The 22,510-nt window shown below is 34.8% G+C and overlaps 1 protein-coding gene across 1 annotated transcript in view; it reads right to left on the bottom strand.

The window, feature by feature from the left end:
* The window catches only part of lrmp (lymphoid-restricted membrane protein), a 106,524-nt gene that overhangs the window by 23,095 nt on the left and 60,919 nt on the right, over window positions 1-22,510 (bottom strand). Inside the window, exons 21-22 of the mRNA XM_051930351.1 lie at window positions 280-326; window positions 122-189 (exon numbers count right to left, since the gene is read on the bottom strand). Coding sequence (XP_051786311.1) covers window positions 122-189; window positions 280-326 — 115 coding nt within the window. The remainder of the gene's footprint in view (window positions 1-121; window positions 190-279; window positions 327-22,510) is intronic.

A 22,510-nucleotide genomic window follows, 5' to 3' on the forward strand; every position in this document is an offset into this window, starting at 1 on the left:
TTCATAATCCATCCATCCATTTTATAAACCCACTTCCCCCTAAGCAGGGTAACAAGGAAGCAGAAGCCTATCTCAGCAATCAACTGTAAAGGGTGGACAATATAAAGACATTTTCTCCCACCTGAAACTTCACCTATTCCAGCATCAACTTCAACTTTATTTCGCACGGAGGCTTCTTCTGGACTGCCACTAGGAAACAAAATAAGACTTAGTTACAAGTTAACAGTGAAAAACCCAAATTTGCGGGCAATAACACAGCTGCCACGTCATCATACAAACCTAGTGATCAGTAGCTCAGCATCACCCATGTGATCCAATTTGGTTTCCTGAAATTAAAAAGTTCATACTTTGACATTTAAACAAAACATTCTACATATAAGTTAGTAGATAAAGGGATATAAAACAGAAGAGGCCCTTTAGGCACATATGGCCGATAAATGAGAAATCTTTGGTCTGTATATACTTATCTTAGAGTTCCATCTTATCTTTGCATAAATCTGTTTGATGTTTAAATGTTTCACTGTTCTCATTAGGTTCCCGTACAGCCAACTTACAGAATATTCTGCTTATTTTTGGTTATGAAATAGTACTCATCATAGCCCATTATAGAAGTGTTGGGCACATTAAAAGTGACTGACTCTTTACAACACAATGCTTGTTTAATGAAGTACAGTCAGACTTTGCTCTCAACTTGTTTTCGGTGTGTTTTTTTGTTTTTAAACTTTGTAATTCTATCCCTGCTGTTGCCGCTCCCAAATTATTTTGAAAACACAGTTCAAACTGTGCAATGACAAGGTAATTTTTGCTCTTCAGTAACAGAATATCTTAAGATCAGATGGTTATATTTGAGCACAGTTAAATTCTTACTTTCATGTATTAGTCAACATGAAACACATTGTTAAGCTACTGGGTGTGGATGCTGGTATTGTTCTTCATTCCCAGGCAGGTGATATGTTATAGTAATTATCAAGAGAAAATTGAATTTTGGTTTGATGTTACATGCTTTTCACTTACCTAAGATAATTTACAAATAGTAACAGATTTAGTCCTCAAAGCTTGTTTGGTTATTGCTAGAATGGCCTAATATCTCATCTAGATGGTTAAAAGCCACCAAGGTCTCAGATTGAATTACATTACTCAGTAGTTTTTCTTCATAGTCTCATGATCCTTAATTTGAAGAAGTGCTGTTTGGTTTCCATTTTGACCACACTTCCCTCCTTCATTTACATTCATGCCAGAACATGCTATTTAATAACCTAATATCCTCAAACCTGCTTAAGGGTTGCAGAGGAGTGGAGCCAATCCTATTCAGTTTAATTGCACAAAATATAAGGGGAGATTGAAGTGCATTTCTACCTTTGGATTACCTTAATTTTATATTTAAATGTTTAGGAGGCATACAAGAAATATGTGCAAAAATAACATGATCCCGGATTGTCAGCCTTTGCCTCTATGCATGCACACACACACACACACACACACACACACACACACACACATTACAGCTGTCCCTGCGGCTCCGCCCATGTAGTAGTGAAACAGGGCAAACTTTAAAAATCAAAAAAAAAAAATGAATGTGATTCTGGTGAAGCAGAAGGTATGCATGTTATAATGTTAGCACCATATCTGATCCTTTTCAGCTCCGACGGGAGAGCATCCCCCACATGGGGAGAAAAGCACGTGGCCATGATATCTCTGGCAATCAGCAGCTACCCTAACTCTGATCTCTCTCTCAAAAACGTCAAATGTTACTCCTTAATCTGTAGCTGATAATGTCTGTTAAAGAAACAGGTATCGCTAGCTAAGTGGAGGCAAGGTATGCTCCAACACGTGGAGAGATAGACCAACTTGAACAGAGGCTGGTGCGTGAGTGAGTGAGTGCGCCAACACCCCCTTGGCCTGCAGCCGATCACATTGATTCATGCAAACAAATCTGTACTGTAAGCGAACTATGATACTTAGCGCAATGAGAGAAATCACAAAATCAACTGGAATGTTCAAGCAAATACAGATAAAACTAACTACACGATGCTACAGCACTAGTGAGTCGCTGGCACTCCGTTCACAGATTGTTCCTGCCTCGCGCTGTATTCTTGCTGGTGCTGACGCGACACTGGAAGGATAGATCGATAGAATAATTAAATACGCACTACGATGTTCCTTAAGCTTACGGTGTTCTAAGCTTACAGATGGCTTAACGTTTATTACAGAGCCAATTGAGTGGCGATTGGGTATTTGGAGAAAAAAGTAAGGACAGGAATTGGAGGTTAGTACGTTTGAAAGACAGTACTGCTACAATAAAGTATTTCATCAAAGGTCACGCACGGCGCAGCAAGCATCTTGCGTGAGACATGAACAATCACTGCGCCATCTTGTTCCCATGTTTAATAACTTGCTTTAACTCCTATCATCATGAAAATGATATCACATATACATCTCAGTATTTTAATTATTCAGACAGCTGTAATATCACGAATGTAATGGATTCTGTGTCCTGTCAGAGGAAGAGAAAGCCCGGAAGCACGTAGTGATTCACACACAGAGCACATAGAAGATCAAATACAAAAAGCATTTAATGTGCCACTTTAGTTACGGTGGGATTGAGAAATTAGTAAATTAAATGATTTTAAGATGAAGTTTATGATGTTCTACTTTAATGACAAAATAAACTACGTGATTAAAGTGGAAATTTAGAGATTAAAGATGACATTTCATGCTTTTCCCCCCCACTGTGTTCCTTTTTTTTCCTCTGTACCCTAATAAGCTTTCATATGACACTCAGACGGTGGGCCACGACTCACCTTTTCACAGCGACTTTGATATGTGACAACTTGCTTTTTTATTTCGGGCACTGTGCGACTTTGTGAACGTGAGCTTTCGAGTTTCTCCAACACGCTATGTCACTCGATCAACTTCCTTTTGTTATTTATACCACTGTTTAAACCAACAAATAGTAAGTTGTTCCTTGCCTCCACTTGGTATTTGCTGAAATTCTTCTATTTTCCCCTCTTGCTTTTGCCATTGCCTTTTCACAGAAGGCTATTTATATTGCTTTGCATATTTAAAGAGGCATAAATTCTGGGAGGAGTTGGGGGCGGGACAGAAGGCACACGCACGTGCGTTACTTTTCACATTGACCGGGATTTATGGAGCGGAAGAACGTGGATGTTGGCAAACGCAGATTTATGCATCTGGATTTTTTTGTGCGTAAGCACATTTCCACTTTTGTGCTTACGTCATGTTATACTGTAGTGCGAATTCTACGCATGGCGTTATGCATGAGGCCCCTGGTGATTGGAGTGTTCTACAGACCACCAAATTCTGATAGGTTAGATATTATTTAATGAAATAAGATATATGTGCAACAAAGACAACATAGCGATCATGGGTAATTAACTTTCCGATCTTTGATTGGGAAGCCCCCATCAAAGATACAAAAGAGGAAACTGAAAATGTGCAGATGGCAAATGACTTTTTTTCACCCAGTTTGTCTCAAGCCCAACAATTGTTGACTCCTGTCTAGATCTCAAACAATAAAGAGTAACAAGAACAGAAGTTAAGGATACTTTAAGCAAACAGTGATTACAACATGGTAAAATTTCCTATAAGCTTTGAAAACACACAAATTAAAATGAAAAATGAAGACTTGAGGAAAGCAGACTTCGTGTGAATGAGGAAATATTTATAAAACATTAAAATGGGAAAACAAAAAACTCATACTATAAAAGGCTGTTGGTTCTGATTCAGGTACAAAATAAATTTATTCTGAAAAGCAATTAAACAAGACTAAAGATTCAGCCAAAACATATAAATATGAGTAGTATTAAAATGTAAAACTGTTGATAATAAATAACATAGAATACTGGAGACTATAACAAAAAAGAGAATTTGGGAGCATTCGCTGATAGATAGCGTGATGCTGCACCCACCAAACAGCAAGAAATTATCTATATACTGTATTTATATAAAAAAAATAATAAAAAAAAACAAAAAACACCCACTTTAGCAATTTCTATTTTGGCTTCTCTTGATATTTTTGAGAATCCACATAAGCAAGAAAATTTTTCAGTATTATTCCACTAAAAAGACAATATAAGAATTTAAGGTGGCTTTATTGTGGAAGCCAAAATGAGCCCACACTTCCACTCTGTATACTGCTGCAGCAGGTTTAACTCTCTGGATTCAGCCATCGCTGGGTAACATCACTAATCAACTAGGTTTGTCACTACCTGTGTTGCCTACTGATCTGTGCATGCATGCGTACTGAAAGCCTACATACAGTACGTCAGCGGTGTGTACTTGCGTTACTTCCGGTCTCAGTTTACGTTACATTAGCTGAAGACAGATTACAACACTGCTATCTAGCATTCAGGGGTTTAAACATAACATGAAATGAACCCCAGTGTGCCTTGAATTTCTGCCTGTAAACTAGTAATTAAAAAAAAAAATCAACGTTTTTGAGAATCAATAAAATATCACAAACTATAATATTGCAATACTTAAGTGTATCTATTTTTGATCCCTATATTTCAACCAAGTATTTATAAAAGGAAGAAACAAATGGAATGCCTCATGAGGAAGTAAAAACAAACCGAGTTCATAGATTTTAAAATAGAATTTTATGTGCTTCAAGCCCTCAACATATTGAAGACGAACAAAACTCCTGGACCTGATGGGATCTTACCAACTGTATTGAGAAGAAGTAGTCACTTCAGAAAGGAGAAGTAAGTACCTGTGGACTGGAAAGATGCAAATGTGACGCCAATCTACAAGAAGGGAGACAAAATGGATCCTAGCAACTACAGATCAATTAGTCTTATTTCTGTGCCATGCAAAATTAAGGAAACTATAACAAGAAATTAGAAAAATTAATTAGAATATTTTAATCTATGTAACAGCCAGCATGGGATTATGAGAAGAAGGTCCTGCTAAACAAATCTTTTAGATGTTTTTGAAAAAGCAGCCAGCATACAAAATAATTCATCTAGACTTTCAAAGACCACCAAAGATTAACTAGATTTCAAGTTGGTTAACAAAAAAAAGGGGGTTTGTCATCGGACCATTACTTTTTCTATGTTATAGTAATGACACAGATTCTGGTATAGTCAGTAAACTTGTCAAATTTACAGATATTAAAATTGAAGGGATGGTAGACACTGGGAAGACAGCAAAAAGAATTCAAAATGACTTTGACAACCTTCAGAACTGGGCAAACTCTTGGAAAATTCAGTTTATTGCAGAAAAGTGCAAAGTGTTACACATGGGCAAAGGGAACGTCAATTACCAATAAAAGATGGGAGACACTGTCATATGGGAAGCAACTTCTGAAAAGTATTAAAGCTTATATAATTAAAGGCGGCAAATAAAATGTTAGGTTATATCATAAAAACTGTAGAATTCAAGTTAAGGGACGTTATGCTCAAACTATAGAATGCACTTGTACTTACTGGAGTATTGTGTGCAGTTCAAGTCACCACAGTACAGAAAAGACATAGCAGCACTTGAAGCTGTGCAGAGGAGAGCAACCAAGTGCATCCAAGGACTTAAGGACATGTCCTACTCTGACTGAATCGGAGAATTAAACCTAATCCAGGTATTTAAAATCCTCAAAGCCAATCCAGGAACGTCCTTTCAGGTTAAGGATGAATCACATACTCAAGGTCATCAGAGGAAATTAAAGGGTGAATTGCATTTAAAACTAAAGCCAGGAAGCACTTTACACAAAGGTTGTGGGACTCTGGAGCAAACTACCAACATGTCACTGAAGCAGAAACCTTGACAACCTTTAAGGAGTATCTGGATGAGATATTGCGACAGTTTAGTTATTAGCTAAACAAATGGGCTAGATGAACTAAATGATCTCCTCTCATTTGTCAAATTTTGATTCCCTACTGTTTAATACAACCTGTTAGCAAAAACCATAGAGTAGTCATTTGTAGCACTGTTTAGCTGTTATTGTAGAGCACTCTAAACTACTTTAAAATGTGTGAAATTGTGTAATACAAACTAGCTGTGTTACCCAGCTTCATCTGTGAAATTTTGTAAAACAATGGGCCTCAGTTAGTGTTGTGTTAATCAGTTGTTATCAAAGTACAATGTAATGAACTAACTACAATAGTATACAATATTTGTAGTTTTTTTTTCTTTTTTATATAAACATATTATTGGCAGGAAGTGTGTTGTAGTGGTTAAGGCTTCGCTCTTTAAACCCTAAGGTTGCGATCTTAAATCCTGCTACCAACACTTTGTGACCATGAAGTCATTTCACCAGCCTGTGTTATAAATGGAAAAATAAAACAAACAATTGTATCTAAAATGTTGTCACCTTAGATAAAGGCATCAGTTAAATAATAAATAGGTTACTGAAACTGCTTAGTCTTGAGTATACTAATTATTTGCATAATTGTCCATGAAGAAAACACACTTCTATTAGTTTAATTCCTGCTTTTTTTCCAGCTTTTCCTAGTCACTTGACTTCTATTGATGTTCTTGTAAAATTGTTTTGCAATGGCCATGTATTCTTTTGAACGGACAATTGGTAATCAGTAAGAATCATGTGAGATCTGTGTATATACTGTATTATCAGATGTTTACAATTTTAAGTACAAGATTTTTCATGTTTTTTGCCAGTTGTATGTAGTTCCCCTTTAAAGTCCACAGACATGAATGTATAGGCAAAGCAGTGCCTGAAGTGGACATATGCAAGCATCAATACCCAATGTGATAGGTTAACGTGAAGAGTGACAGTAGCGATTTCTGTTTCTTCCCCATTAGAAATTCCCATGTCATAAAGACAGCCATTGGATTATTTCACTCTTAAGGTATCACAATTAAGTAGTGGGAATTCTCAGTTAAATTTTTCTTAAATGCTGCAATCAAAGAGTGGGTGTGCAAAAGGGCGGGTTGGTCGCTCTTGTAGTTTTCAGTGCTGTGATGTGGGCCTGCAGCTTGACAGAGGAACAGACAACTAAAATAGGAGCCAATATACATCTACAGTAAGAGTGCCAGTAGTCAACAGCAAAAAAACAGCACACTGAGTTTTACATTTTCTTTGAGCTTTGCTAAACTTTTTCCAGGACACACCCCCATATTCTGTCTATTGGTTAATGGTGCTATTTGCATGAGCCGCTTCTACTTTGTCTTTTAAATAAAGTACAGTGTCAGTGCAGTGTATGTATGTTAGCATAATATTAATAAATACAGGCAAAACACCCCTAGACTAAATGTTCTTTTTTCTATAACATTGCTAAATTTCAATCAAATCAAGGAGACTAAAAAGAATAAAAGATGCTATCTTTTCCAACTGTTCACATCAAATGGCTATCAAAAGACATTCATCAAACAATGCTTACATAGGAGATGCCAGAGACCTCAGCAAACAATATACTCTAACCTGACCACCCCATCCCACACTTTAATCATGGGGTATCAGAACGTACAGTAAGTATCCTTTTCCAGATCAGACTTCAAAATAGCACACAAGCCTACAAACACTCAGCGCACAGTCCTTCATAATGCTAAATGTAAGAAAATCAACAGCAGAGACACAGAATGTGGTTTACATACCATGTGATTCATGCCCAACTGTATACATGGGACAAACATCAAAAACACTTGCAACACAAATGCAGAAACATAGCAATGCTGTTTGATTTACACTCATACAGGTTCAACGAGACATGCATTTAAATGGGACTCAATACAAGTAAAATTCTAAAAGTGCCCAAGAAAATGCCATTAACATACATTTAGACAAAAATTCCGAATATGCAGGCTTGAAAAGAAAAACATACACAAGACTTTATGACCAAAACCATACCTCATTAATCCCCCCACCAGCACATTTTCCTTTCCTCCCTACCTTATTTGATATATATTGGCTTGGATTCCTGTATGTCTAATCATTTTACTTGGATGATAACTCCTAATAGGAACGGAACGCTTAAGAATAAAAAACTATTTTAACATACACAATTCATTTTCTTCCTTTGTGGATTTTCAACTACAAGTATTTACGTATGTACACACACACACAATTTGTTTACAGTACTATTGTATAGAAAAATAAATATTCTCTGATTCCTTTGAAGGATTGTGCCTTTTTAGTAGTAATGGAATGGTTTTAAAATATTAAAAATTCTAAGATTTCACCCCCTTTGTCCTTGCCAGCATGCATTTCAAATAAAACCACAAAACAAACCTGTTCTAGATTGAATTGCATTGCAAATAAATAGTACTGTCCAGAATTACAAACCAATTTAGAAGCTTCCACACTAAAAAAAAAAATCCAAATCAAGTAAATGCCAAATCACTACCAGGAATAACTAACTTATTTGAGTATAAGGCAACTTGAAAATTAAATAAGTCGGTACTGTTTCCGATAGAAGAAAGCAAAAACAAAATTTAAAAAAAAAAAAAAAAAACACCTCAAATCAACTAATTATCTGCTCAACCTGCCAACCTACCATCTACCAATAAATGGCGGCTTAAAGCACATACAGTCCTACATATCATTGTTGACTTCAGAAAATACACAACCAAGGCTATTATCCATACAGTAAAAACACAATAGACTAGAAGACCTCTCAGGTAATACAGTATACCAACAGAAAACATTTCCAGAGAGAGTAATTGGTCAAAATAAGCAAATCCAGTTTGCATGCTGTTCCCCATTGAGGTTAACCCTTAAATAAGTAAATATATATGTGTATGAGAAAGCCAAAACATTTTTAAAAATGGCAGTACCACCTTTTAGAAACATCAATAGACAGGAAAAAAAGTGCTCACCTGGGAATCCATTTTGCTGGAAAAGCTCAGGTTTTCAGCATCAAGAGTGTCCAGGGATAATTTAACTTACCAAAGAAAAAAAATATTCCTTTACAGGAATACATGTTACATTCAATACTCTTACATTAGAACTGATAACCTTTTTCCCTTTCAAAAACTAGAATGTTAAATTTAAGCCTCTAAAAAAGTATGGAAGATGAAAAAGAAAAATATTCAAAATCTTTATTGTTAAACTGACACCCAGCAACCGACCTATACAAAGAACTCACAGAACAGAAATCACTAAGTGAAAATACTGCTTTGCATTGCAAAGGTAAGGAGAACAGCAGGAAGTACAGTATGTAAAAGTTTAACCATCACCAGTTCCAAAGCCAAGGGTGAAAGGGCCAGATGACAGATAGTTGTGTATGTTTTTCATGTTACATACATTTACTTGCATAAACGTGTATAACAATTTGCATTTACAGATGTACTTGTAAATCATGCATACACACAAGTCTACTACAAGCTAAACACGTGCAAACTCATAACCGGCCATGTTACATATGTAATGAACTAAATGAGCATGTTATAGTCTAACTTGTATACACTGATACAAAGGCCTGTGGAGTCAGTACACAAACATTTGACTTGGACTCCAGCTCAACTAATGGTACCACCAATTCAGACTACTCAATTTGTAATTTAAGCCAATATACAGTGCTGGTCAAACGTTTGGGGTCACCCTGAAATGTGTGTTTTTTTGATAGAAATATACACCTTTATTAAGATACCACTAAATGGATTTAAAAATCTAGCCAATGCACTACTGCTATTAATACTTGAAATGACAGATTTTAAACTTATTATTCTTATATGGCTACAAAGCTCCCTTTTCAGCAGTAATTCAGTGTCCCAATGTTAAAATTACTTAGTTTATCCTTAATAGTCATGTGTTAATGCTACCTGGTTATTAGAGAAACCTTTCTAACTGCATTAGTACTACTGAAACCCTTAATTATATTCACATGTGTTACAAGGTACTGGTATTCCTAAAGTTGGTTCAAAACTTCATACTAGGTTCAAAAATGGCAAAAATGAACAGCTTTCTCAAAAAATATGTTATTACTTTTTTGCAAAACGAGAGTTCTTTGATGTGACAAACTGCAAAAAAACTGAAGATTTCATACAAAAAAGTGTCTATTACTGTTTTGAGAGAATGGGATGAACTGGATCTAACCAGTATAGAAAAAGAGGGGAAATGCTCAGAATGGCAGTTGTATAAGAGGACAAAAACAGAGTATAGTTTGAGAAACAAACACCTACTTATCATTAAACAAAAGACAAAGTTACAAAATTTTTAAAAATGTTTCATCATAAAGTTGGAAGAAAAAAAATAGTTTACTTGTATTAGTATATGTGAATTTGGAAAATACATTATATTACAATTTCCATTTAGACAAAATAAGTACATTTTTTCCCCAACTCCAGTAACCCAATAATTGCTTCAAACTCCAACTGAACAGACCTATTGATATATATATATATATATATATATATATATATATATATATATATATATACACACTTTTTACTGAAAAAAAGTAAAGTAGGTACACTAAAAAAGTAAGATACACAATGTTATAAAAATAAAAAGCAAGTTTTAGGTATGTACAATAACAGAAAACTACACTAACAAAGTAGGTAGGTCTGAAATGTTTTTATATTTCTAACATCAGAATACTAGCTCCAAAATGGGCTATAAAATGTTTACATTTTTTAAAAATATAATATATACATGTAAGGACAAACTTGTGTGTGTCAGTGCAAAGACCCATTTCAACATGCTACAATTCAATAAACAAAGAGCGGTAATTTTTGGATGAGGAAAAAAAAAAAAAAAAAAAAAAAAAAAAAGAGACCACCACCCACACCATACTAACCTAAAAAGTATTAATGACAACACCAGTCTTAGCTCTGATGACAGTGGAAAAGTCTATTTGTCCTCATTTTTTGGCCAGCCATATTTGGTGTAGTGATTCTTAAACTGGTCATGGTTTTCACTAATAAAAGGTTCATGTCATGGACCCTTTTAGGTATTGTAAGGCCAATGCAGCTACAGGTGTAGATGATGGTTTTCCACATATTCTCAAAATGAGCAATGCTAGTGATGTTAAATTGGTACAACTGGGCAATTAGATTCAAAATAAGAGGGGGGGGGGGGGTGGAAGGGAACAATATATTGATTTTCACACTGGCTTGTGCATATGAATGTTGGTGACATTTAAAAAAAAAAAAAAAAAAAAAAAAAAAAAAAAACACAAAAAAGAATTTCCTCTTTATTTTAATGCATCTTATGCATTTTATAGTATTAGGTGTGGTTTTTTGTTATCTGAATTAAGCCTCTCTGTTCTTTCCAGCATGATTTTTCAAGGATTACTGCAAAACAATTGTCTTCTGCAACTTACACGTATTAAATACATCGACAAAATTAATACTTGGGCTCACTGACAAGATAAATTGCTTGTAGGTTTTTCCTACAATGTTAACATTCAGAGGTTCTTATATAAGTAGTTTATCATTTACCTTTATTTATTTTTTTTATAATATTTGAGAAAGCTCAAATTTCAACATTACTGAATCTAAATTTAGTGATCAAAAATGGAGGATAAAATTGTTAAATTCATATTAAAAAGAGAAATCTTGAGTGAACATTCTCTGCATCTAAAAATTCTTCTAAGACTGCTTATTCAGTGGGTCACATTCACTTTAACGGAATACAACTCCATCAGCAGGTGTGGAACACTCCTTCGTTCATACAAAAACAGGTCAATTTAGATGCTTTATACGTACGAGAGATTTTTAGGTACAGGCTGCTCACTGGAATAAATGGATGAGAAAAAAAAGGCAAATACTGAGTTTTTCACTTTCATTTCCTGGAAGGAAAAAAAAAAAAAATCACATTTGTACACTCAAAATGCACTCCAATTCTAAGGATCACAGTTGTGTATTCTGCTCAACTATTAAAACACTATAATGGCAAGAACCTAGATTGTTTAAGATGTAAAATGCAAATCATCAGCCATTACAAGACACTTTCTCCGACGCACCACTACTCTGACAAAGTGACAAGAGTAAATCTCTAAGGATATTCCTGTCAAAGCAGAACACGCAGAACTACTTATTTGCAGTTCTCTCAGCAATCCAGTGCATTTGCAGAGCCGTGAACATGCATCTATCATTTAGTGATATCACTTATTCCAACATTAGGGCCAAGGCAACCCAGCTGCACTGAATACAAGATGTAAACCAGCTGTGAATGTGTTACTCAAAAACTGACTCGCTCTTCAAACCAGTCTAATTTAGAGTCACCACTTTAAAGTAACTTTTACATACATCATTAGGATGTGAGAGAAAGTTAGTATACCTGAAGATTGTGACCAGGGCAGTATTATGTTATGCCAATAACTTGCACAGAATATGAAAATGATATGCAGGCAAACATGACCTTGTACCTAAATTTACTTCTCATGAACAGAAATTTGTCAAATACATAAAAACTATAGGGATGCTGACCTATGTAAGAGACATTTTTTTAAGTTAGCGTGCACTTAAGAGTTTTACAATTAGACGAGACTGAAAAATACATTATTAATAAAACATAGTATATTATTGCCTTGCACCAGGATTTAATTTATCAAAAATAAGCAAACTTTATAGGGAAATGAGTGGACAGTACATTTGACTGGTTAATGTCTTTTAGACAACAACTTTTAACACAAAATTTTATAATATAGAACAATATCTGCTGTTCTGACAGGAGAGTAACACACATAGGTCAAAATAATGTTTTAATTTTCTAAGTAACAATATTGTTCTAGAAGGTGATATAAGGAAAGAGTGCAAAATCTGGGCTTACATTGATGAAGTAAAATTTACAGAGATAACAGACATTTAGGCATAAACCTGAATGATTGGTCACCTGTCATTATCTTACAGGAAACCAAAGAATCATATTTCCTGGATGTAACAAATTTATTGCCATCATAGGTCCTCCTTGATGTACTCCAAGCAAAGCCATTTAACTGTTGTGGCTAAAGAAATATTTTAAAACATAATTCTGCCACCAGATTTTCACAATATCAGACATTTTTAGCTGTGAATGTAAAACTAAAATAAAAGTTAAATAAATACAGAATACAAAAACACATTAGCAGGTCTAATTTTTCACCAGTTGGAAGACTCTACTAAGCTACAGGTAGGTAGGAGAAGAGAGGTTGCCAACTCAGGAATTTTACAAGGTTTGTATTGCTTCGTTGTTAAATGACCTTTAATGACCCTTGTTGTTAAAGTGATTATTCAGCAACAATATGCTGATCTTTTAGGTTGACCTAGACAGTCTCTCGATCAGTGCCACTATTTTCAAAAAGGATTTCTTCTGTGCGAAAAGGCAGGTGAATTATTGTCAACAAAACAGACACCTGAGAAATAAACAAAGTGGATTGCTTTCTGTTGTAGAGTAGAAAGTTACAAGGGTTAAAGACATTAATATATTTTAATTAATTTTGGAACCCCTGAAGCTCAGGTTAGCCTTTGTGTATGTATGGTTAAGAATATTTACAAATAATATTTTTCGTTATTTAAAAGTAATTTTTTCAGCTACTTTAAAATGTGTATACTTTTAGCTTTTTTATTTCATTTTTTTAGTTAACTATTTTATTTCAGTGAATGAAAATTTTCTTCATTAGTTGGTTTTGATTTTAGTTTTCGTTAACTATAATAACCTTGCAAAAGAACACATGGGAAAATGGTGCCATACAGCATGCGTCCCATTTTTAATTGTTGACCATACTTTAATGGTTTGTTTCTTATTATACAGAGAGAACAACTAGGAAAAATCCTTACAAGTAAAAAGAAAATTAATGAGATACACCTCTCATTGTATTTTACCTTTGGCAGTCTTTCCTAGTTACATGTTTTGAGAATGTGGTTTAAATAAATCCACTGTAGCGGCAAATGCCCATACTGCTACCTGAGCAAATGCTATCAGTATTTTAAGGATGATTATTATTAGTGATGGTTGGAGATTAGTTTTTTACAGGATGTGACGATCAACAAACAAAGTAGGATAAGTGTGGAGTGACTCAAACAACAGATAGCTGTATTCCAAAAAAATCTATTTTTTAGTTACCAGATGTTACAAATAAAAAGAATAAAAACCAAACAGTACTACTTATGCTGTATATTTTGTTAAAGCCATCATTTTCATGATATCTTTTCTTGGCACACTAAGCTAGGATGCTCTCCATTGGAACTTCCTCCAGTTCCTCCTAAGGAATTCCCAGATGTTCTGAAACCAGTCCCAAGATGTAATCCTTCTATCATATGCTGCCGATATACCTACACTCTCTCCTATTACTCTGTGCCTGGCATAACTTGTTTGGTATGCTCTTGGAGGCACCACCTTCAAAGACTTCTGTTATTCTGGAGTAGCCTTGGTTGTACTCAGGTATTCTGGAACTGCCAAGCTCCTCTCCCTATTACAGCAACCCTGCATAAGACTACATGTTGGCCACTTGTACCCGTGATGTTTATTCTCTCTCTTATCGTAAGCAAAAAAGTAAACAAAGTAATTTGCAATGCAAAAAAATTTAACCTGGGGACTCGGCTTCTGCTTCAATGCCATAATCCAGAGCAACACTCAAAACTAACACTGTATTGCTTCATTGGTTAATCTAACAATCACTTCAAAGTTCACCTGTGAGCAAGACTGAGGTACTTGAATGTCTTCACTCTGGGTAGCTACACAAACTTTTCCTTTAGGGAGAATGTAGAGAAAAGCCAAGCAAAATGATGACATCTTGCCTGAAGAAGGGGCCTGAGTTGCCTCAAAAGCTTACATATTGTAATCTTTCTAGTTAGCCAATAAAAGGTGTCATTTTGCTTGGCTTTTCTCTACATTCATAATGGCTAACACGGTACAACACCCTAGTACTTTAGGGAGAAGATATTCTTTTCCTGGAAAGGACCATTACCTTATATTTGGAAATTTCAATTCCCACCCCATTGAGATCACAATCTGCTGTGAACTGTTCCATAATGGAAACTGTAATCTGATGAGGCCAAGAGGAAGACATGATAACTTTATTGGTAAAAAGAGATGCAATACTTTGGCTGCCATACTGGATACCCTTTAAAACAATAAAACCATGGATAATAAAGGAGACATGACACTCATGATGGAACAATGCCCACATTAAATTGGCTTTACTTAGCACCAGTCATGATAGCACAACTCTTACTCTGTAAATGCAGTGTTTGATTGGTAAACAGAAGTGGACACTAAACCTCATACTCTTACACTTTCTCCTTAAAAGATGCCATAGGATACTTTGGCATTTTTCTGCAACTTTAAAAAGGGACAAGTAAATAGGACAGACAAACTCATGTCCCCTCAAGCAGCTATGCAAAAAAATTAACAAATCCATGTTATTCCACCTGGCCCAGTGTTTCAAATATTGGATGGAGTCTCCATTCCACCATCATAAACTTTCAGGGAGGAGAGAAGAATGATTTCTAAGAAACTTAAATGCGGTCTAGGTTTCTTTTTGATTTTTTTTGGGTGGGGTGGGCGGAGTTGCCTCCATTATTACATTGAAGTGTTTATCCAAAAATCAACCTCACAATATTCAATTTATTTAGTGTTTCTTTTCTTCAACTTTGCCACTGTGAGCTTTTTTAACATGGTAAACTCAGCCATAAAGAATGGTCCTATGCTTTTCGCATGACTTCCATCAAGGAGAGCTTGTTTAGGAGTTTCTCAAAATGCTCCACTCATTTCTCAACAATACCTATATTGGTGATCAATATTTTTGGCTTTATTCTAGAAACAACATTGGGGACATCCCATCTACTCTGCCCAAGTTAAACATTTCCAAGACCAATTAAAAGTAATTTTTTATGGTCTCACAAACTACATTCATACATGGGACTCTCTTTCAGCCACTACTACAGCAACCACTTTTTTGCCAGGCGGTATGTTTCAATATTCAGCCAAACCAGTGATGGTTTGTCTCGCCACTAGTGTCAACCATTGGGTCTTGGGGTTGCCGCTGTGACCACTCCACCAACAATAATCCTGCAACTTGTTCCATCTGTCTCCACTTGGAGTCAATGCACTTGACATCTCAACATGAGAATAAAAAAGAAAAAAAAAAAAAAATCACCAGCATTGTAGAGGTGTAGAGAGACTTCTGAATAAAGGCATCCACTAGTTGTAGCTGGTACCCTTACTACTCATTAGGGTTCCAGGTCTGTCCAGAAGGCAATCCATCTATCTTAGTCAGCTTGCCAATATGTGATATGTTAACATTCAAGTTTTGAAAATGATGCAATGATAATTAAACAAAACATATCCTGTAGATTATTTTTCTTAATTAGTCATTAAAAAATACGATCTATTGGAACAAGCACCAGCCAGTTGCTTTATAACTTTGCCAGAAATCAGATGGCAAGAGTCTTTTGGGAAGTAAACCGGTCTAGAAAAAATGCTAATGTTTACAACAGGTCACACCATTAATTTTCTGATTTTCTTTTGAAAAGGCTAAACAGTCATTCACTTCAAAACTGATGACCAGTAGGGACAGTTGTCTGAAATTCTGATGAAGATTGCCTAAAAACAAAGAAATAAATTACTATACAAAAATAAAGCAAAGTCTGCAAGCGTAACATAAACCAGGTCTTTGAATGCTCTTATTCAATTTAGAATTACCTGTAGTTCTATTAATTCAAATACCAGACCTTACAGACGTAGGCCATATCCATTAATTTGCTAAACTTTTCACCAAGCATCACGATGCGTCCATAATTTTACTGTCTTGAATTTCTTTTGGGGCAGTTTCTAATATTTCAAACAATCAAATATTCCCATTACTTATGGGGCAGAAGTAATGGAACGTATTACTACATTTGGTCTATGATTAGGTGCTGCTAGGCTATGACAAATGTTTTTCAGGTAAGGAAGAAAATTGTAAAGGCAAGATGGTTACACTCACTTAGAGTGGTGATGTGCAGTATGTTGATGAGAACGAGCACAAGCAAGTAAGAATTTCATTATATTTTGAACATATGAGAAGAATGAACCAAGTAAACCTATGAAACCAAAATAATGGTGGGTTTTTCACTTGGTAAAGGACCATCAAAACTCAACCTCTTGGTCTGTAATAATTCAGATCACAGAAAGACAAAGGATTAATAAATAGAATGCAGAAATGTTGAATAGAGAGCCAGAGTATTAAGGGGGATTTTCATTTGGTCACACTAATCATTAATGTTACCACACTGAAATAATCCTTCTATAGGAAATAATGAAAAAAGAAAAACTTGGTTTAAACTGCAAGGAGCTAGGCACCTTTTATTAAACTCCTAGCAAGGAAATATTGCTTAAAAGGAATATTGATGCATTCTAATAGTGTTGCAACAATATAATCTTTATCATCTGTAGCCATCTGACTAGATCAGGCAAGAAATTGAGAGTCCTTTTTTATTTGACACAATAGTCCTCTAATATTAAGAAGGCATGCACCTGAAACATTAACTAAAATGAAAAAGATTTGGCCTGAAAGTCAGTATGGGCTTTTGCTACAAGAACATGCAGAAACCATCTAGTTGAATGTTGCTGAATTTATTCCATGTGCATACGTCTTGCAAATGAAACCATGAAAAATTATGGTAGGTGCAGAGCTTCAGTTTCAATTGCTCATGGAAGTGTAGTGACCATTGCACTAGTGTCTTTTTAACCCAAAAACTGCACAATGAGAAAATGAATGACACTTTGATGTAAAAAAATCTACTTCTTAATTACCCAAGGGCTACTGTACCTTCAGAAAGGTAGGGGCTATTCAAAACAGATGATAAAAATGATACTACCTAATACAAACCCACTTGTCATTGTTCAACAGGTGATTGACCATAGTAACATTTCTTTAAATAATGCAACATAAAACTTAGTAAATTTAATTTACTAAGGTTAAGTAAAAAAGTAAAAAATAGTGTATTAAAGGTTTTTTATTTTACTTTTTCAGTGAACCTCGACCCATGTGCATATGAAAAACATTTATGTTAGCCACCAGAAAGGGTATAAATGAAAAGGGGGAAAAAAGCAAATTTTGGAATTAAAGAAAATCCTTCTTACACTGAAAAACAGATTTTTTTTTGTAAATAATGAATGTTTATTCATTCTGCCTGAAATTATTTTTGTTTGCCATCCCACAGCAACCCATATACAGTATAAATTGCCCAAAAGAAAAGTATGTAGTCCTCATGTCTGCTCCTCTCGTGTTAAAAGGTTAGACCTTGGGCAACACTATTAATGCTCACAGTTTTATTTAACTTGAACTTGAAATAGTTAAGCATGAATGTAATGTTTCCAAGTTCTTGGGAGTAAAATAATTTATGTCAACCGCACAAAGCATGAAAAGTTTTAAGTATTAATTGTTGACCATAAAGTAATTTTACAGAATTCTCATTTTTTTATGCTGTAGCAACCCTTAAATTTTTCACACATTAATATTTCTGAAGTGAATGATGTTATGTCACATATAAGAACATGAAGCAGCTTGGCTGGGCGGCAGCAAAGAAAGCGTGAAATGAATTCAAGCAGTAGTAATGAGCTGTTAATTAATGAATGACAACTGTGCTTGACAAAACAACGAATTTGGGATTAAAAGGTTTTCTAACTGAAAGTGACTTTAATCCAATCATAAGAGGTACTACCTTTCTTCATAAATCTAGTTACACTCATCGTATCTGAGGATATTCTTGGACACTCTCACTGTGGCACTTTGCCCATGGAGAAAACTATGGGCTCACTCTGCAAAATTACCTTCTTAAAATCACTCTGAAACTAGAAAGGTTTTGAGGCATTCCCTCTTTGGGGAGCTGAAACATATCAATCTCTTCTCTTTGTGGTCCGGAATGCTGAAATCCAGTCCAATCTGAAGGCCAGGAGACAGGTATTACTTCATGAGGGGAACTTCAGCATTTAAATTCTTGTGCCAGAAAGAGTAATGCTTTCCCTATGAAGTTAGACAACACGACAAAGGGCCTAAATGAATAAAGCCCTACACACCACATACAAATATATATATATAAAAAAATCATATAGCAAAGACGAATGCAAGTTGAGACAAATCCTCCACTTGCACCCAAGGCAGTAACAAAACAACAACTCCACAGAACATCAGACATTACCTTTAAAGACTTGGTATCACAAAACTATTTATATGTGCCAAGATAAATTAGAACTCTAAACAGAGAGGCTGGCTGGCTGTTTACTTCCTATGTTATTGGTTTGCGTTTCTAGTCAGTCTGCATCCTGTCATACTGTGTGTGTGTGTGTGTGTGTGTGTATTATACCGGATTATTTAAATAACTTCTGGCATTACCAAAGGCAACACTGATAATTAACCAAGTTAAAATATCTCCTCATCTTCTACACTTGTTGAATAAATAAGAGAGCAAACATTACACATTATTAGCAACAGACAAGAATATGAACATGGCTTGAGGCAAAAACTAGAATAGAGATGAAACAGACTGAATTGCTTATCAAAAACCAGAGTGTCAAACTGTTATTGCAGTTAGAGGACCGTTGCCACAAGCTCAATTCTTCAACCGAAGCCAAAACACTAACACTGCGACAGACATGGAAAACTGTGTTGTTAACAGAAAATCAGAATTTAAAACACTAAAGCAACATTGCTCACTGTTCAAATCCATAAGCTTGTAGGCGTAATGGTGGGGCACTAGATTTATAAGCAAGTTTTTGTGACTTGAATCATGGTCTTTGTTATTCAACTATCAAAAAAATATTCAGATGAAAAATTTTACTTTAACATTAGGTTTATAACTGAAGACATTATATCAAGGAATAAACAACCTAAAACCATTTTTTTTATTTTTTGAAATTAAAATAGCACAATTGGAATACTACCTGGATCTCTTCAAAAATATAATACTTTCATTACACTGATATACTGTACTCCACATACTGCATGCCCGTCTTTATCCGTTACATCCTAAGAATCAACTTTGAAGAACACCTTCAACACCTTTAACAATTTACCTTCAGTAGCATTTAGGAGAGTCCGACTATGGCAATCAGTACAGGTTTAAAAATAAGTGTGCCTATCAGTCCTCACCTCCGCTATGCAATTCAGAGCAGGTTATGTAACATTGTACCTCAACTGCAATTAATTTATGTAGTGTTATGTATCCTGAACATGTATGTCATCTTGGATAAAGGTGTCAGCTAAAAAATGATAATTAGATGGCTTTATACCATACCTCTCATTTACTTCTCAAATATAGCATAAACACTTGTAACTTCTCTTGTAGTTAGAGTGAACATTGCCAAAGACCCACAAATTCCTGCTATTTTGCATGTCTACATATACAATTTGGTTTTGAACAAAAAAAAAAAAAAAAAAAAAAAAAAAAAAAAAAAAATTGGTCTGAACCATGTCCTCGTCACCTATCCATTCAAGATGCTTGATGCTACTTCAGTTCAAGGTTTCGGAATCTCCAGTTTTCTCAATGCAGTCTGTTCCTATTATATATTAGAACAGTTATATCCTATGCAAGTAGATCAGTAGCTGGAGGTGATATTTTTTTTCTATTTCAATCCTTGATTATCTTGGATTCTCAGCATTTTCCTCCATACTTGCAAAGCAGAGAACAAGCATTTTCTTTGGAAGTGTTTTTAATCTTCTTTAACTTAACTGGTGTGTCTTTTGGAACATTGCGATGCCTACTACACACAACCAAGAGATCTTCATGGTACGTGTTAGCTAGACACCAATTTTACTTCTCACTATAGCACTTGTGAAATCTATTCATACCAACAGGAAAAAAAAAAACTGCAAAATTCTCACTAATGTTTGGTGAAGTCTGATGCAACTTATATTTCTAAATACCAGGGAGGTCTACTTTTGGACTCCTTAAACTTGATCAAGCAGTTTTGTATAGACATTAAATAAATTTACAAAAAGATGTCCAACATTATGAGAAAATTCACTTAGCTTGTATTAGATTTGGGACATACCTAAAACTATATATTTCAAAAAGTAAAAAGTCTGCTTAGAAATATGCAAATCTCAAAACGCAACGCAAAAAATACCTAAGTTATAAATCGTACACCATTGGAACATTAACAACCCATAAAAATGATAGAGTATGGAATACAAGCAGAGTAAACCAATGTGTCTGTCAGTCCCACACAGAGCAGCAACACAGACTGCTGTGTTTTGCTCAGATATCATACATGTCACTCAGAAACTGATTTCCCCCCACAATACCTGTGTGACAGTACCATGTGTTTTATTTCTGCTACTGACTACAGATTTCTCCTTTGCTCCCTGAGACAGTGTGAGTGATCTAAACAGATGTTATTCAAACTAATTACAACTGCATTACATTATCACAAGCTTTTTGTTTTTAACCTTTAGCAAAAATCCAAACAATTTTTGAAGTGTTACAATATAAATCAATTGAGACTACACTTTAAACATATGTGAAAGAACATTTGTTTTCTGCATTTCAATATTTGCAAACCTCTGTTTAACAGACTGGTTCTCTCACTTATATCAGTTACTATATCACAGACTCTACAGGAAGGGCTGCTTGTGCTGATTAGTGCATAGTGGAAGGATATGCAAGTAGAACTTCTGCTTTTCACTTGCAGCTCATCTGCAATCTGGTACATTCGGTTGTGCCAAACACTTGTAAATGTCTGAGTATTTATGCAACTAGTACCCACTTTATTTTTGCAACAATCTTATTAATTTTTTAATATAATGAACCAAACATTTTAAGAATCTACTTGCAAAACAAGTAATTAAATAAGACTTAAAAACCAGTATCCAAAACAGAAAAAAATGGAATCAAAGAAAAATGCATGTGTTGTAGCAAGGAAAACAATTCTATAATTGACATTTTCAAATTAAAATACAAATGTTTCTAAACGAGTCAGTTTTCTCAAAATAGTGTAAAATATTTATTGCATATTTTAAAATGCCAATTAATTTCTTTGAATGAGACAGCAAATCATTTATGAATAAGTTTCATATTTATGCTCATTATAAAGGTAAACTTTAACAGTAGAAACATCAGTTTAGTTTTTTTTTTATTGTGCAAAAAACACTAAACTTTGTTCCAACATGGAATCATAGCATAAATACTCAGGATCAAAATACTTGCTTTGATAGCTTAGATCATTATGCTGCAGCAGAATATAATTTTTGTCAGTGGGTATTATATAAAGATTCTTACTGAGCACCACCATAATCAAAACGTTATAGCAGAATCTCTCTCCCATGACAAAAATATTACTCTTTTATCCAAGTAAGAAGCCCATCGTTAGACTGTCTACCACATTGACTGATGCACACTCTCACATTCAGCACAAACTTAATTCCTTTCTTTTTATCTTTTGATTAGCTAGGTCTAAAAGTGTAATTAATAGGTGGGTATAAACAAACTTTTCTACTACATTTAAAACTTTCCACTACTGAAAGTTGTATCACATGCACACTAATCCTACTATAATTTCAGTAAATATGCACATCTGGTCCTCCATCTCTCCTGAAAACAATGTATTTTGTCTACTATTTTTTTGGATAGTTTTAGTGTTACAATATATTGCAAGAAGCAATACTTATAAGCCAGAAAAGATTGTGCCATTGAA

Source organism: Erpetoichthys calabaricus, chromosome 1, assembly GCF_900747795.2.
Source record: "Erpetoichthys calabaricus chromosome 1, fErpCal1.3, whole genome shotgun sequence".
Taxonomy (NCBI): domain Eukaryota; kingdom Metazoa; phylum Chordata; class Cladistia; order Polypteriformes; family Polypteridae; genus Erpetoichthys; species Erpetoichthys calabaricus.